Source organism: Taurulus bubalis (assembly GCF_910589615.1).
Source record: "Taurulus bubalis genome assembly, chromosome: 10".
Taxonomy (NCBI): domain Eukaryota; kingdom Metazoa; phylum Chordata; class Actinopteri; order Perciformes; family Cottidae; genus Taurulus; species Taurulus bubalis.
In genome coordinates this window covers 17,714,397-17,729,343 of record NC_136598.1, presented here as the reverse complement: position 1 = coordinate 17,729,343, position 14,947 = coordinate 17,714,397, and the positions used below count along the sequence as shown (strand labels likewise).

Sequence of the window (14,947 nt, the reverse complement as noted above, 5' to 3'; positions counted from 1 at the left end):
AACTGGATGTGATGTGTGTATGATAAGACCAGTAAAGCATTCCTTAAGTAGGTGCAACATGTGTTTCTGCCAGTAGCAGGTCTGGCCCACTCCAAAACCTTCTGTCAGAGACTCTACCTATGGGATCAAAGGAGTACAGCACTGTGTAGGTGAAGGTTCATGTGCAGCATATGTCTGTGTGTGTGTGTGTGTGTGTGTGTGTGTGTGTGTGTGTGTGTGTGTGTGTGTGTGTGTGTGTGTGTGTGTGTGTGTGTGTGTGTGTGTGTCCCCAGTGTGATTTGAGTTCTTTTCACCCCCAGCCACGGTCGTGTGTGTGGTTTAATCAGAAGTTCCACTATAGATTAATCACACTAATTAACCTGACAAAAGCATGAGAGGAAGAAGTGGGGGAAGGCAGGGGACAGTGCTGTGACTGATGTTAAGCAGAGGAAAGTGGAGAGAATTATTAGACAGATGGAGGAACAGAGAGAGGAAGAGAGAATCTGACAAAGACAAATGAAGAACATACTGTCTGGAGAAAATAGAACAAGACAGACTCTGTAATGAAATTACTCTGTAGTCCTTATGAAGTCCAACTGATCTTTGGTGGAGTCAAGGCCCCATTTAAATGTGTTTGTATCTATTAAATGTCATTGTTCATGTCGGATAATAAATAGGGACTTATATAGAGCAGTTAATGTAATGTGATTGGCATGATTGGTTTTATTGCAGTGAATTTATTTTTTTTACCTTAATCCAATAACAGTAATACTCATAATACTAATTGATTACTAACGGATCAACCTTAAATAATAATGAACACACTAAATTAACATTTATTGTAAAAAAGTATTAAAGTAAAACTACAATGTCCTAATAACAGTACAATCACTTACTGTAGGAAGACATTTCACATCCGCCTTTGGAATGTCATGTCATGTGATACAAAAACAACTTTTCTGAGAAAAATATGAATGAAAGAAAACTGTATATTTTATTTGCTCCTTTTAATGCTCCTTTTGTCATTTAGACATGCGGTTGTTAAACTAACGCCTGGACCTGAACAAAACATTAATACAATGATGCAAATTGAAGAAAAAAAATCACCTTTTACTGTATATAAATAAAAAAGAATAAAGATGTGTGTACCTTCTCATATGATCTCTAATCAGAATTGTTTTTTGTTTAAACAAAAACCTTTTTCCTGACAAAAAAAGAAAAATCAATAAACTACTAATCAACAGAAGGTGGTGAATGCACCTCCATGCTTTGTAAACAACCCCCTCTTTCTTTTCTCTCTCTTCCTTCCACTTACTCCCCGCTCTCCAGCTCCAACGGTAAATCGGTGTCTTGGGCGCAGACGGAGCGTAGCGGCTCACGTGGCAACCACCTGTGGCAACGGCTGTCCTTCCACATCAAGAAGAAGGAGAACAATCAAACCGCGGTCATCAAGCCCTTCTCCAAGACTTCGGAGGAGCGTTACTGTGGAGGGGGGGACCTGCCGCCGCACCTCCCTCTGCCCTCCCTTCCCTCCATGTCCTCACTGTCCATTCACCCCGGCTCTGGCACGGACAAGACCCTGTACGAGCTCTCTGAAGCGGAGGAGCGCTACTCCATCACATACCGGCCGCAGACGCCCTCCCCAATCAGTACCGTCAGCCAGAGGCTCGGGGCAGGCGTTGGGGAGGAGCCCCCGATGACTGGGATTCCTAACTACCCAAGCAGCATTTGCAGTGGTGGCAGCGGTGGCAGTGGTGGCAGCGGTGGCAGCGGCGGCAGCAGTGGCAGCGGTGGCAGCGGCAGTGGTGGTAGCGGCAGCAGTTGCGGTCGTCCCAGCAGCGGCTCTCTCGTCATGGGGAGTGACGGCCGTTTGGTTATTGTGGACGATCACCCGGGACAGGCCCAGAGTTCACTGATGGATCAGATCAGCTGCGTGGTCAACCGCTTCACCGCCAACATCAGCGAGCTCAACAGCATGATGTTATCGTCCTCTCCGACGCACTCGCACACGCACAAACACACACCTCCTTCTCCTCACCCCGCCGACCCGTACCTGTTGCCCCGCGAAGTCCCGATGCCGCCGACCCTCACAACCTACGCTGATGTCCAGCCCCTCCCGCCTGTCGAGTCCAGCATGGGGGGCCGGAGTGGCTGTCTGGTTCACCCTATCCCTCATTCGCCTTACCCGCTGCCGCCGCCTCATGCCCAGACCTCCCCCGCTCTCTCCCCCATGCGAGGTGGCCTGATCACCTGCCTCAACCACTCCCCTCTCAGGAGGGGAGAGTTGGAAGAGGAGCTTATTGCTTTGACTCCGCCGTCGCCTTTCCGCGACTCCCTGGCATCTAGTAGTGGCTCACCTATCTCGGAGAGAGATCTGTGTCTCCCCCCAGTCCCCTCCCATCCTCCCCCCTCTCCCCCTTCGCCAAGGTACAGTAGACTGATGCTCGGAAACTACAGCCAGAGTTCATCCTCACTGTGAGGCAGAGATGACGCGTGAAGAAAATGCAGCTGTTAAGGAGAGCGCTCAAAAATAACACGGTCAGTATGAGTGAAGGAGTATGGGAGGATGGAACGATGAACTCCATTCGTCCCCGACGTGGAGTAAAAACCTGAAGCAGAGGAGCCGTTGAGGGCTGGTCGGTGAAGACATCAAGCTGTGACAGTCTGCTGTGTTTGTGTTTACATGTTTGCAGTGAGATGCAAGTATAAGAAGCTTGCCCACGTTGTATTTTCCTAGTGCAGTTTCTCTCAAGTGGGGCGTGAAGAACTGCAAGAAAGGCCACTGTGACTTTACGATGGTTTGGTGTCTGTAAAGTCACAAATCATTCTAGAAGTCTAGAGCTACGTATCATTTAGGTTTGGGTAGTGGCCTTAAGGTAACATGGCTATCAACTAATTAGAGAGTGTGTGTGTGTGTGTGTGTGTGTGTGTGTGTGTGTGTGTGTGTGTGTGTGTGTGTGTGTGTGTGTGTGTGTGTGTGCATGTGTGTATGAGTATGTTTTTGCTGTATCTTAGATGTATGGCAACATGACATTGAAGAGTATTGATGGGGTAAGACTCCTTAAGCCTGAATGGACTTAAAAGAGGCTATCAAGGGAACATATCTATATATATATATATATTTGCTGATACACACACACGCACACGCACACACATACACACACACACACATTGGCGTGAGCACACACAGACAAATACAATGTAAGGGAAAACACTGTAAATATAAGAGAGGTTATGGATTTTTCTTTGGTGATCAAAATCCGACATGCTTCTGACAAAAGTGCATTGTGTTAACATACCAGACTGTATGTTACTCTGAAGGACTTTCTCACAAAAGCATCCTTTTTCATTTGTTCAGTTAGAATCTGTTCCCTTCACATAGCTTTCTTTTTGTCAGTCCATCTTTCTCTCGCTGCTTTCTTTTATCCTGCCAGTATTTCAGTATTTTCTACTCTTCCAGTTAGTTTTCTTCAGAAGTTTGAATGTATATTTTCTACATGATTCCTGAAGCAGTTGGGACCAAACCTTTTGTACCTCTGTCCGTGTGACTCAAGGAAGAGGGAGAGGAGGGATTGACAAGACCAGAGCATGTTTTTCCATAAACATCTTAGTCGTTAAATCTTGTTCAGATGGATTATTGGCAGAAATCTGACCTCAAAGCGTATTGTTAGTGTGTGACATTTGACAAAGCATAATCAGCTCAGCTAGGTCCCAGTCATGACATTTTCTCTAAACAGTGTGTCAGCGGGAAACAAGTCTCTGTTTCATCAAAGACATTGTTTTGAATAGGATTAATCTGCATTACAATCACCTCTAATGTAAATGAGATCAGATTGATTTATTCAAGCTGGGAGAGTCCATACCAGGATCTCGTGTTGCACTGGTGAAAAGACCCTTTTGAACTTCTCCACTCTTTTCAGACGGGCAGAACAACAAAAGAAGTTCATACTGAACGAACAAACAATGAGTGGTATCGATCTTCTCGTCTCATTCTCTGCACGAAAGCCACTCGGTAAATTGCCAAAATGTCAATCTGCTGCTTTAATAGTATGAAATGGCCTCATGACACCAATCCCAAATGTCAGACTTCCTGGATTGGGAAAAATGTTTTTAGAGTGAACGCAATCCAAGTGGTAATCACATTTGATCAATGTATTTAACAATAGTAGTATATCATTGCCAATTGCAAATGCAACATTCCAATCATAAATGTCTGTGCAGATGGGTAAAGCAGAACACAACTCGCAAAAGACTGCACAATTTAAAATATCTAATTGGGCTATGTACAATTCTGGTTCAAATGTTTGCCTTTAAATGGAATATAATGTACTTCCATGTGCCAAAAACAAAGTGAGATGCCTTCACTAAGATGCTTTTGAGAAATGGGGTCCTGGCCTTTTGACAGCTCCCACAGAGGAAACCCCTCAGCAACAAACATTTTTAGACATTTTATACAAGGAGAATGTTATCTGCAGCGAAGACATGGGTTAGTTCATCTGACTGGATTTAAGATAATTGGACTGTTGGTATTGCAACAAAAATCCGTATTTCATTCCGTGTCCTGTGTATTGTTGTCCATCATGAGCGCCATGTTTTCTGCTGACTGACGCAGAAGCAGTCCGTGCTCTGCTTTCTCCTTGTGAGTGTAGTTTCTCTGCTTTACAGTAGCCAGCAAGAACAAACACAGACAAAAGGGATTCTGTAAATAACAAGGGCATGCAAAGACAGTTCTGTTTTGTTTCAGATGAAAGTCAATTTATTTACATATCAACAAAGGTGAAAAAAAAATGAAAAAAAGAGATGTTTTTGAAATTGTTATGACATCATACAGTACCAATATGTGTTACGACTACAGAAACTGTGTTACTACTCTGAACATGTGAGTGACCATTCCTATTCAAATGTCTTGTAATTCTACAATATAATAATAATGAATATTAATATGATTATTGTGCCAAAGGGGTTGGGGAGGGTCTTAGCTTATAGCTCGTGGGTAAATAAGTGGTTTCATAAAAAAGTAAAAAAATGTTAATGTAAAACTGTTTCTATTGTTTTGGATATTTTCTATATAAATATTCCATATTTTCCAGTGTTAAAGCAATATTATCCATATACGTAAACAAGGTGCACATCTGAAACAATGTTTTAGATTGTTTTTTCTTTTTCATCCTGCTGTAATTTCTGGTGGACAATTCAGGAAGATGGCAGGTGGATAAATTGACTCTTTTTTTTATGTGTAATGAGGGATACATTTAGTAATTTCTAGTAACAAAGAAGGTGCGATTCCCTATTTTTGCGCTGTTTACTTCTCACTTTGGGCTTGTAGTTCTACTTTTTTTCCGCAATGTATTCCCGATTGAGTCTCTGATCTTAAATTTCAGTCCAATCCACTGATGACATCACTGCTTTGTGAGATAGTTAAAGAGATGATTTGTGTGTGCCATTAATTGTTGCTGACTTTTCTTTGTCGTTTTCTTTTTTTTTGTATGTGCGCCTGTTAATTTAGATGCTAACCTGGTAAAAATGTACACAGAAAAAAAGCATGCAACGAGAACTGTCGGTCATAACTGTTGACATAATTGGTTCCTGTCTCCATGTGCTATCTGTACATCATTACCTCCGCATCTACTCACTGAAATGTAACAGTGGAGGCCCTGACCTGTTGTCAGAAAATGAACCAGTGCTATTGCTGAGATGTTCTCGGGGAGGAGTCGCTTCGTGTGCTGCTGTCACCGACAGTGTTAAAAACATGCTGAGAGTGTAACGGGGAGCTTGCTTCAGCACTTCAGCTGCATGTTATCAGCCCCCCCGGGTGAGGCTCGACAGTTGTGTGCTACCTCTGCAGAAAAAGACAGGATCAGTGCCCACATCTACTGCCGTCTTATTGTCTTTAAGGGCTCAGTTCTGTGACATCATCTTATATTGAAATCAAGTTGTCATTGAAACGGATACAGATCATAAGAGTACAGCAGGCTTAATGCGGTATTGCAAGTTGAAGTAGGATCATAGTCTTGTTATATTTGGTGTAAAGAAATAAAGCCGGTTTTGACTCCAAATATACTCACAAGGAGAGGAAGATTAATCTGTCATGTAGCGTTTTGACGAAATACAATTTCAGGTCCTCTCGCGTTTTAATCCAATCTCTTTCGCTGTCTGGGGATTTTTACACCTGGTGAACTTTCTAACATTTTCCATGAGAAATACGGAGTAATCGTCTCTGCATGGAAATGAAAGAAAAAGAGCTACAGCACTAATGCAGACAGGACATTTTGTTTTCTGCACTAATAACATTGCTCCGCATTTTACCTTAAAGATTAAAAACAATATTGCTCATATTTATCTGGGGAAATCACAGCAAAAACATTTTTTCCTCATATTTTAGCCAAAACATGATGATGGTGAGACAATCTTATGCTCACCAGGAAGAGGATCTTCTGATGATGTCTACCCACAATGCTCTTATTTTGTAAATGCACTCTAAAGAATTGGATTGATAATCCCTGCGCTCAAAAATACTTTTAATCCAGATATGCTCATCTGATGATCGGAGGAAAAAAGACACAAGGTCATTTATTTTATACTTTGTGAATAAAAATATTAAACCAGTGCTGGTTCTGAGCCAGATCAGATATACGTAATCATGTTTCCATCTCGTGCTACACTGCATTCTAAACAAGCCTCGGTTTTGGGGTGCATTATAATTTAGTTTTGGATTGCAGAAATCAGCATCGGCAGGCAGATTGGTGACGTTCTGAAGAGAGAGACTGTTAAAGGCTTTATCGATTCGAATGGCAGTGCTGCGTGATTGAGCAGCCTCTCCCACTGCCGCGCCCCATTACTTATCTTATCTGATAGTGACAACATAACTATGTTTACTGTGTAAACACCACACAAACATATGGTTGGGTCCACTTTCAGGCCAGGCAGGGAGAAGTTTGTTTTGACAGTCCACCGTCAAAGGCTCTCACATAATTGTTATAGATAATGCCTCGTGATGAACACCTTTGTGGCTGTAATTTGATCAACATTACACATTTTTCCTTTCCTAGAGTTGGCCTTGCGCACTAGGGAGGTGTTGGCTTGGAATTTAAATTATTGTATACATTGAGGCTGAGATCAACCAGCCAAGCAGTAAATCATTTCACATTTATGTCAATTCTGTTCTTTTTTTTCTCTTTTTGCAAACTAATTAAAAGAAATCGATGAGCAGTATGGATACAATTCTAATGATGCACACCCATAAGGGTAAATGAGAGTTATTTAAGAGTTAATAACATATGAGATTGGTGCACACTTCATTGGATGAATCCATTTTTGCTGCAGGTGGTTTCATGAATCTCATGTCCCCGGGGCTGAAAGCTAGATGTCTTAAAGATCATCAACAGTATTTTTTTGAGTTGGTTCGAAGCTGCTGATTTGAATGTTGCTTTTTATAACTGAGTAAAGAGCAAGTGTGTTTTAATATGCAGTGTTTCCTCAGCCAATAGAATGAAATGATTTCCGGTAGTCAGTGTAGATTATAAAGTAGGGAGAGTAGGAGTTTATAAATCAGGTTTGTATTAGGTTGTATTATATTGTGTGTGTGTGTGTGTGTGTGTGTGTGTGTGTGTGTGTGTGTGTGTGTGTGTGTGTGTGTGTGTGTGTGTGTGTATTTGGCTTCAGGATTAATGAGAAAGTGGACTAACTTATTAAGCAGGTCTGTGTGTGTCTTTAGGGCATTATGTTTTGAATAAAGAGCAGTCAAGTTGCAGGATTTGCAGTATTGTGTATCGATGGTTTGTGAATATATTTATAGTTAAACTCATGTTTCTTTTGATAAGAGAATTACACAAAAACTCAGGTGTGATTATTACACCATATAACACAGAGGTATCCTTGCAGGGCATGATGGGGAATCAAAGAAACACAGATGTGGGGGACTTCTTTGAAAAGTCAGAGGTCATGGTTATTATATGTTTTTTTGAATATTTTTCATAGATCATCTTGTTTGGGTTACTGCTGTGATACTCAAACAAAATCCCCAATAATACACCCTGCTTTCAATTCTGATGAGATTACATTTTTAGTCGAGTGTTTGAGATATCAATAAGGAGATGAATGTTGCCTAGAAGTCGTGTTTACATTCCTACTGTTCACGTTTAATTACTTCCGTTGCTGGGACATTTTACAAGCTTGTAAGCAAACGCCTACGTTTTGTGTGTTTTTCAGGAACACCGAGGTGGATGATCTGAGCCGAAAAACAAATTTATCTTATTCTCAAAAAAGGCAGCTGATCTGCATTTTAATTAGGTCGCTGCGTTGTATTGCAATCTCTTTACAGCCCAGGTTTATCAATAAAATGAAAAGAGAAAATTACGATGGTGTTACCGTGAACATAATTAAACGGAAGTGGAATTAGCTGAATTCCCTATAATAAGTATGTAGATTGTACTATATTTTTTCTAAATTCATTTATAAGTATTTATTCACTCCAGACAGAAAATTACTATTATTGAAATGAAAATTATGATAAATGTATACTTATTTATTTAAAAATATCAGCAAAGTCAGGCTTGAATTCCAGAGCATTTCCAGCCTCAAGTGGCGTTTTATCACGGCGTTGTTAACATTGTTAACATAAGCTTCTCCACTCAGTGCCAACTTCCTCTCATCTCCTTATCAAGTGCTTCTACATTTGTTCCTTCGGGGTGGATAAACACAACAGTCATTTGATTAAACTGGACACACAAACATGACTTTCTGCGGTGGAAGTCAAAGTATTTTTCTTCAGCTGTGAAATAATGCCAACATCTTGGAAAAACAAAGAGCTTTAGTTCATCGTCTTTTTAAGGAAGCCTTGTAGTGTTTATCCACCCTCATGGGCATTAACAGTGAGTAACTGTTAATAACCATGACTGTTTTTTTTATTTATAGCTTTTTCTTTTTTTCTCTGATGTTCAGCACTGTAGAATGTAATTTAATGCTTTATATTTGTGTCATAATGGAAGGTGGTTTTATATTTGGATATTTGATTCTCTATTTAATATTTTCACTCAGCTCACATGTGAAATGTGAATATACTGTACGGCTCTAGCTGGAGAATATAGAATGTTTCCAAGTGGCTTCTTAGTGGGGATTGTAGACAAGACGGATTTGATGTCCGATCACTGTTTTTGCCCACAAATAAGCTTTAGACTCAGCCATTACAGAATGAGATTAGATGTTTTACTCCAGCAAAAGTTTGTTGGATATAAAAGATCCAAAATAGATTTCACACTGTTTTGTGACACTGGGGCCTCGTTCACAGGCTTTTTGGAGGCTCCCAACAGATCTGGCAGCGAGAACAAGAGCAGTTCTGGCCAAACAGAGTTCTTCTCATCTCCTAATTAATGAATCTTTGTCTCCTCACTCCAAATTGGCCCTAAGCGATGCCTGTGAAGGCACCTCTCTGGGCTGATCTGTGGCCGTTGGGAACAGTAAAGAGAACAGAGGGTAGGCAGTGTTAACAAGACGCTCCCTGTGTTTTTAATATTACAGTGTTTTTGTTTATCAGAGGATGCAAGAATTGAGGAGAAGGGAGATTTTTAAAAGAGCCCGTTGCAAGGACGTGCATGTGCATATCCTTTGTGGATGTGTTTTATCTCGTGTTTTTAGTTGTCTTGGAGCAATAAAAAGCACATTAAACATTACAACATTAAAGGACTAGCAAAATGAAATTCCCCAAACCGTAAACTCTGGCACAATTGTGGGTACCACCCATCCATAAACATATTCATATTCAATATATGAACATTACAAGGCTGGGATTGCAGATGCAATAATGGGATTTGAGGAGAACCCCAAACCTCCAGAAGCCTGTGTAGAAGGAGAAACAGTGAGAAGTTAGACGTGAATTCATTAGCTTAACATCCACATACAGGAAGCAACGCTGTGATTTTGTAACTGTGCTGGAAAAGGGAACACGTGAATCACATCTTTTGTTGTGCATTTATTCTCTCTGCAAAAACACTGTGCTGCCACAGCACTGTGGCATTAAAAGTCGCCATAGTTTGACTTTCTGCAGTCACACTGAGCACCAGGGAGGAGCGAGAGGAGCCTTCTTCAAATGGATCGAAAGAGGTCGCAGGGCATTCATCAACTCTAACTTACTAGCTCTTCATGACGACATGGTTCTCTTCCTGTTTTTTTCTTACTGGGATGTAACGTAACAATACTGGGACCACCGTGCAGCAGGGGAAAAACTATAAAACAAAGAAGGGGTTTTGCTTTTTGAATCATTTTTTGCCGTTGATAACTCTTTGTGCCAGTGTACTACAAAGTACTTTTGAATCATTATTGAAATCATTATTAAAAAAAACTAACTATGATTGGCTTCCTTGTCTTTGCCTTGTCCTTGTCCTTGTCCTTGTTTTAGTCATTTTTTAATAATAATAATAAAAAAAGTCAGAACAATTTGAATAGAAACCTTGTGAACTAAGATGCAACATACAGAACATGCAGTCAACTGATCTTTGACTTATAGTCCGGGGTCAAAAACATTTGGTCAGTTAAAAAACAACTAGACCAATCTGTGAATACATATATTTATCAAACAGGATTGTAGAATATGAATGAATTAACTGCAACATTAATACTGCAATTCAACATGGATTATGGTGCAAAAAAAATACTTAGGATTGTTGTTGTCGACGGAATTGTTATAAACTTCAAAACTCTGTTCACTCCCGTATTTTAACTACACATGACTAAAATAATACAGTGATATATGCTTTTGTAAATAAAAATATGTGGATGAGAAATATTAGCAGATATCCTGCAACAATGATACATACATGCATCATGCAATCTTTTCCCACAGCATCATTCAATGAAATATAAATGAATATACATTTTTGCAGAAATTCTTGTTCAAAAGTTAGAAAATAATCAGTGGAACTGAAGCTTTGACCTTTATGGTTCAGGTCTGGAGAAAGAAAGTTTTTTCCCGGCTTACGTTTCCAGTCTCCATTGGTTCTTTTTTCATCCAGTATTTGGACAAAGTCCCAGTTTTCTCGCCCACAATAAACATACTCGACAGTCTGAGTCTGGCCTCCATGTTGAACCCCGTCACTGGAAGCTGCTCGACCGCACCTTGACAGCTCCTGTGATGTTTGCTTCTCCTTCAATGTGACAGCGACAGCTCTGCTATGACTCACCCCAAACACGTCTCATTTTACTGAAGGCATGCAGGTTAAAGACGGTGAAATGACCCTGCCATCTTTCATCCCCACTTTACCCTCTTTTATGTCCCACCGTCATCATTATTTTCTTCTCCTTCTCCACCTCTCAGAGCAGAAATTGCTCTCTCCAAGATGAAATCTCCAAATTGTTGTGAATTACCTTCTATTCAAATAAATGGAAAGGATGAAAAGGCATTGAGGAAACCACAGGAATAATAAAAAGAAAAGGAACAAATGAAAGGAAAACAGGTACAAATTGGTTTGTTATTACAATGGAGCCAATTTGGGCAGCACACGTAATGTGTTCACAAACACACTGCTCGGTCATTGACGGGTTTATTCGAGTATGACTGCATCCGTATTTTGGTCATCTCCTGTGGGACGCTCATGTCTGTGTTTGTCTTTAGAGAATTGTATTGATTTAATGCTCAATGATTTCAGCACTTGCTATATTGAACTCGTTCGAGTTTACACTGAAAAAGCAGACCAATTAATTTGGTTGTGCATCGTTAAGCTTACTTTTCAGTGACTAATCAATGGTTATTTTTGCTTAAGTGAAAACTGGAGAAGAATTTAATGAAAGACAATAAATTCACCTGTGAGGAATAAATATTCTGCTGAGAGCATTATTTATTGTCGATTAAGGATGTTAAAACATCACAAGATACATTAAGTGAATTTCAATCTCAAACTATTCCTTCAAACGCAGCCTTTTGCCACACGGTCTAACACAAAGGTGGTCCGTAAATGCTTCATGTCTCAAGTGCATAAGACCCTGAATAGGTGTGATATTAAAAAGAACATAAAGATCCAGAGGTTCAAATTAGGTTGCCTGAAAAGGTATTTGAGGATATGATTTTATAGCAAAGCCTCTAAATCCCCTAATTTTCTTCTCTCGACTCTAAATGTTAGACCCAGTGACAGGCTAGCATGAAATGGCTTGCATAATACTTAGTAAGGAGGCCATAATAATTTTTGACTCATGGCTGAAGTTAAGTTTCTCTAGCTCTCCCCAGGTTGGCAAAAAAAGCATCTCAAAATGCATCAGATTGATGCTTTAAAATATGGAATATTTACATTTTTCTTACGGGGGAGCATGCCCCCGGACCCCCCTAGAGGGGTAATATCCTTCTCACCTTTTTCACCCCTGACCCGTTTTCATGCCTGCATATAGCGTCCCGCAGCATGTTACTGCAGTCAGTGTTATTTGTTCCCATGTAAATGGCATGGTGTGGGCCCTATATATAAACGTATGTGGGCACACTAGCATGTGGTTAACAGTCAGAGATGTGTGTGCGAGGACATATATATTTCCTGCGTGTATGTATACATAGCATGCATGTGTGGGCATGTGCATTACATAAAGTATGAAGAAGGTGAAATGGTTGCGTGTGGGTGTTGGCGTATGGCTGAGGTAACTGACCGGAGAGGACTTAATGTAAATGTGAAGGATGCAGCATTAACACCCCAAGACCCGAGAGGCCAACCCCACTCGGTGATGGAGTGGCTCTACCCACACCTCCAACTTAATGAAACGCTGCTCCTGCGTTGTTATTCCAGCTGATCAATGTGGGAAACAAGGCACAAAAGGAACGCAAGACATGTTCTCTCCCATCAAGTGGAACTAGAACATGATTGAACAGCTGAAGTCTCGACGTCAGCGACATGAGGAGTCTAACGGCTTTCAAACAGCATACTAATATAATTAAAGGCAGTTTAGTCACAGATGTTCAACAGGTGTTTAATACCAGCTTTATATATGACTCAACCAGGCTGAGCTGAGGAACGGAGAAAATGGTTTCATGAATTACTTTTATCATTTACACTTGCATACATTTCAGTAATTTATACAAAGTAAACATTTGCATAAATGTAGTCTAAACCTCTACAAAATACAGGATGGATCAAGCTCTAGTGGCTGCTGCCGTTGTGCAGAGCATACAAAAAAGGAACATACAGATGGAGGCATGCTCACATATACTGTACACTTACGTAATACACAGGTACTTTCATTTTGTGTGGTTCGAGCTTCTTAAAGATGATTGTAAACGTATTGTTTTGGACTGTTTCTGGACCAAACAAGACATTAACAGACGTCACATTGGGCTTTTAACGTTTTATAAATGGAAAATGTATGAATCAAGGAAATAATTGAAGAGGCGTATAAACAGGTTCACAGACAGGCACTGTGTCTGTGTATGTGTGTGTGTGTGTGTGTGTGTGTGTGTGTGTGTGTGTGTGTGTGTGTGTGTGTGTGTGTGTGTCTGTGTGTCTGTGTGTCTGTGTTGGGGAGACAGGCATAAGAAATTATATAACGCAAGTCGGAAGAAACCAAAACGACACGACAGAAGAAGAGGACGTGTGATGAAGAGCGAGAGTGAGGAAGCAGGGAACAAATCTGTGGGTGCCGATATAGCAGAACTGAAAGTCACTTGAGTTTTAATTTCCTGCCAGTGGAAGCGAGAACAATATCAAGATTGAAACACGAGTTTCAATGAGTCACTCTTCGAGGCAGCTCGGTGGGTTTGGGCTGTTAACATTCATAACACCACCCCTCCGTCTTCCTGCTCCTCTATTTTGCGTTATTGCATATAGGCACACACAGTCACATAAACATAACATGTGCACACACACACACACACACACACACACACACACACACACACACACACACACACACACACACACACACACACACACACATACTTCCACACAAATACAGTGTAATGGCACTAATGAGACTGCATGACTAATACCTCTTCAGTCCCTTCTTCAGATGAGTGCTTATTATGGTCTGTCAAGGAGATGAGTCAGTCTATGTCATGGTTACTATGGTGATCAAAGCCTCCAGCACTTCCCTTAAATGCCCGGTGGAAAAAATAAAGCTCTTTAACCCCTTTAACTACAGACCTATCAGGATGCAGTGATACACACACATATACACACACACACACACACACACACACACACACACACACACACACACACACACACACATGCAAACAGGTAAATTGACTCTAATCTCCTTCAGTTAACAATTGAAAGGATTATTCCTCTACAGGGATTATTAGAATACCACAATATTATAAACAAGATTATAAAGTGACAGACAAGAAACAGCAGAGTCAAAGGGCTCAATATATTCTCCTTCTTTGGTTCCACCTCAGATCACCTCTGGGTGAGCCTCTCTATGTGGAGGGCAATTTGCTGCCGCTCCACCCGCTGCCAGCTCCTGATGTGATGTCATTTGGTCTTTCTGGCTCATCACACAAGGCATCACATCATAGACCCTGTTGATGTTTTGTTGGTACATGACCAAATTACTGATAAAGGTCGTTTTAACAAAACTGCAAACCCTACTACCATAGCCGAGTGTCATATGAATAGCTAAGATAACAAACTTGTACATATTTACTACCTGTTTGATCAGTCACATTTGTGTTGTGTGCAAAATCCCAATCTGGTTTACTCATTCACTAATGTCATGTATTTTCTGGTAATTTTGCCTCATTACTGACAGGTGTAGTGTCGCACAACTGAAATTTAAATCAGACACGCGTTAAGAAATTGACAATTTAAAGCAAATAGTTACGCAATTTGGTGGTAGGGGCTGTGCTGAGGGAGCTCTTTAAGAATCTGAGGATTATGGTTCAGAGAGCCAATCCCCCATAAGCATGAACAATACATCTTAGTTAAATCAACAATACCAGATAAGCTACAGTAAGCAGGAGGTTGGGGTGGTCGAGGGAGCTGTGGCAAAAAACGGCATT

At 40.7% G+C, this 14,947-nt stretch overlaps 1 protein-coding gene across 1 annotated transcript in view; it reads left to right on the top strand.

Moving 5' to 3' along the window:
• grm5b (glutamate receptor, metabotropic 5b) overlaps positions 1-2,458 on the top strand; it is a gene marked incomplete at its 3' end in the record, with an annotated part of 49,894 nt that extends 47,436 nt beyond the window's left edge. The window contains exon 17 of the mRNA XM_079224755.1: positions 1,309-2,458. Within this exon, the coding sequence (XP_079080881.1) occupies positions 1,309-2,458 (1,150 nt within the window). The remainder of the gene's footprint in view (positions 1-1,308) is intronic.
• Between the last annotated feature and the right edge of the window lie 12,489 nt (positions 2,459-14,947).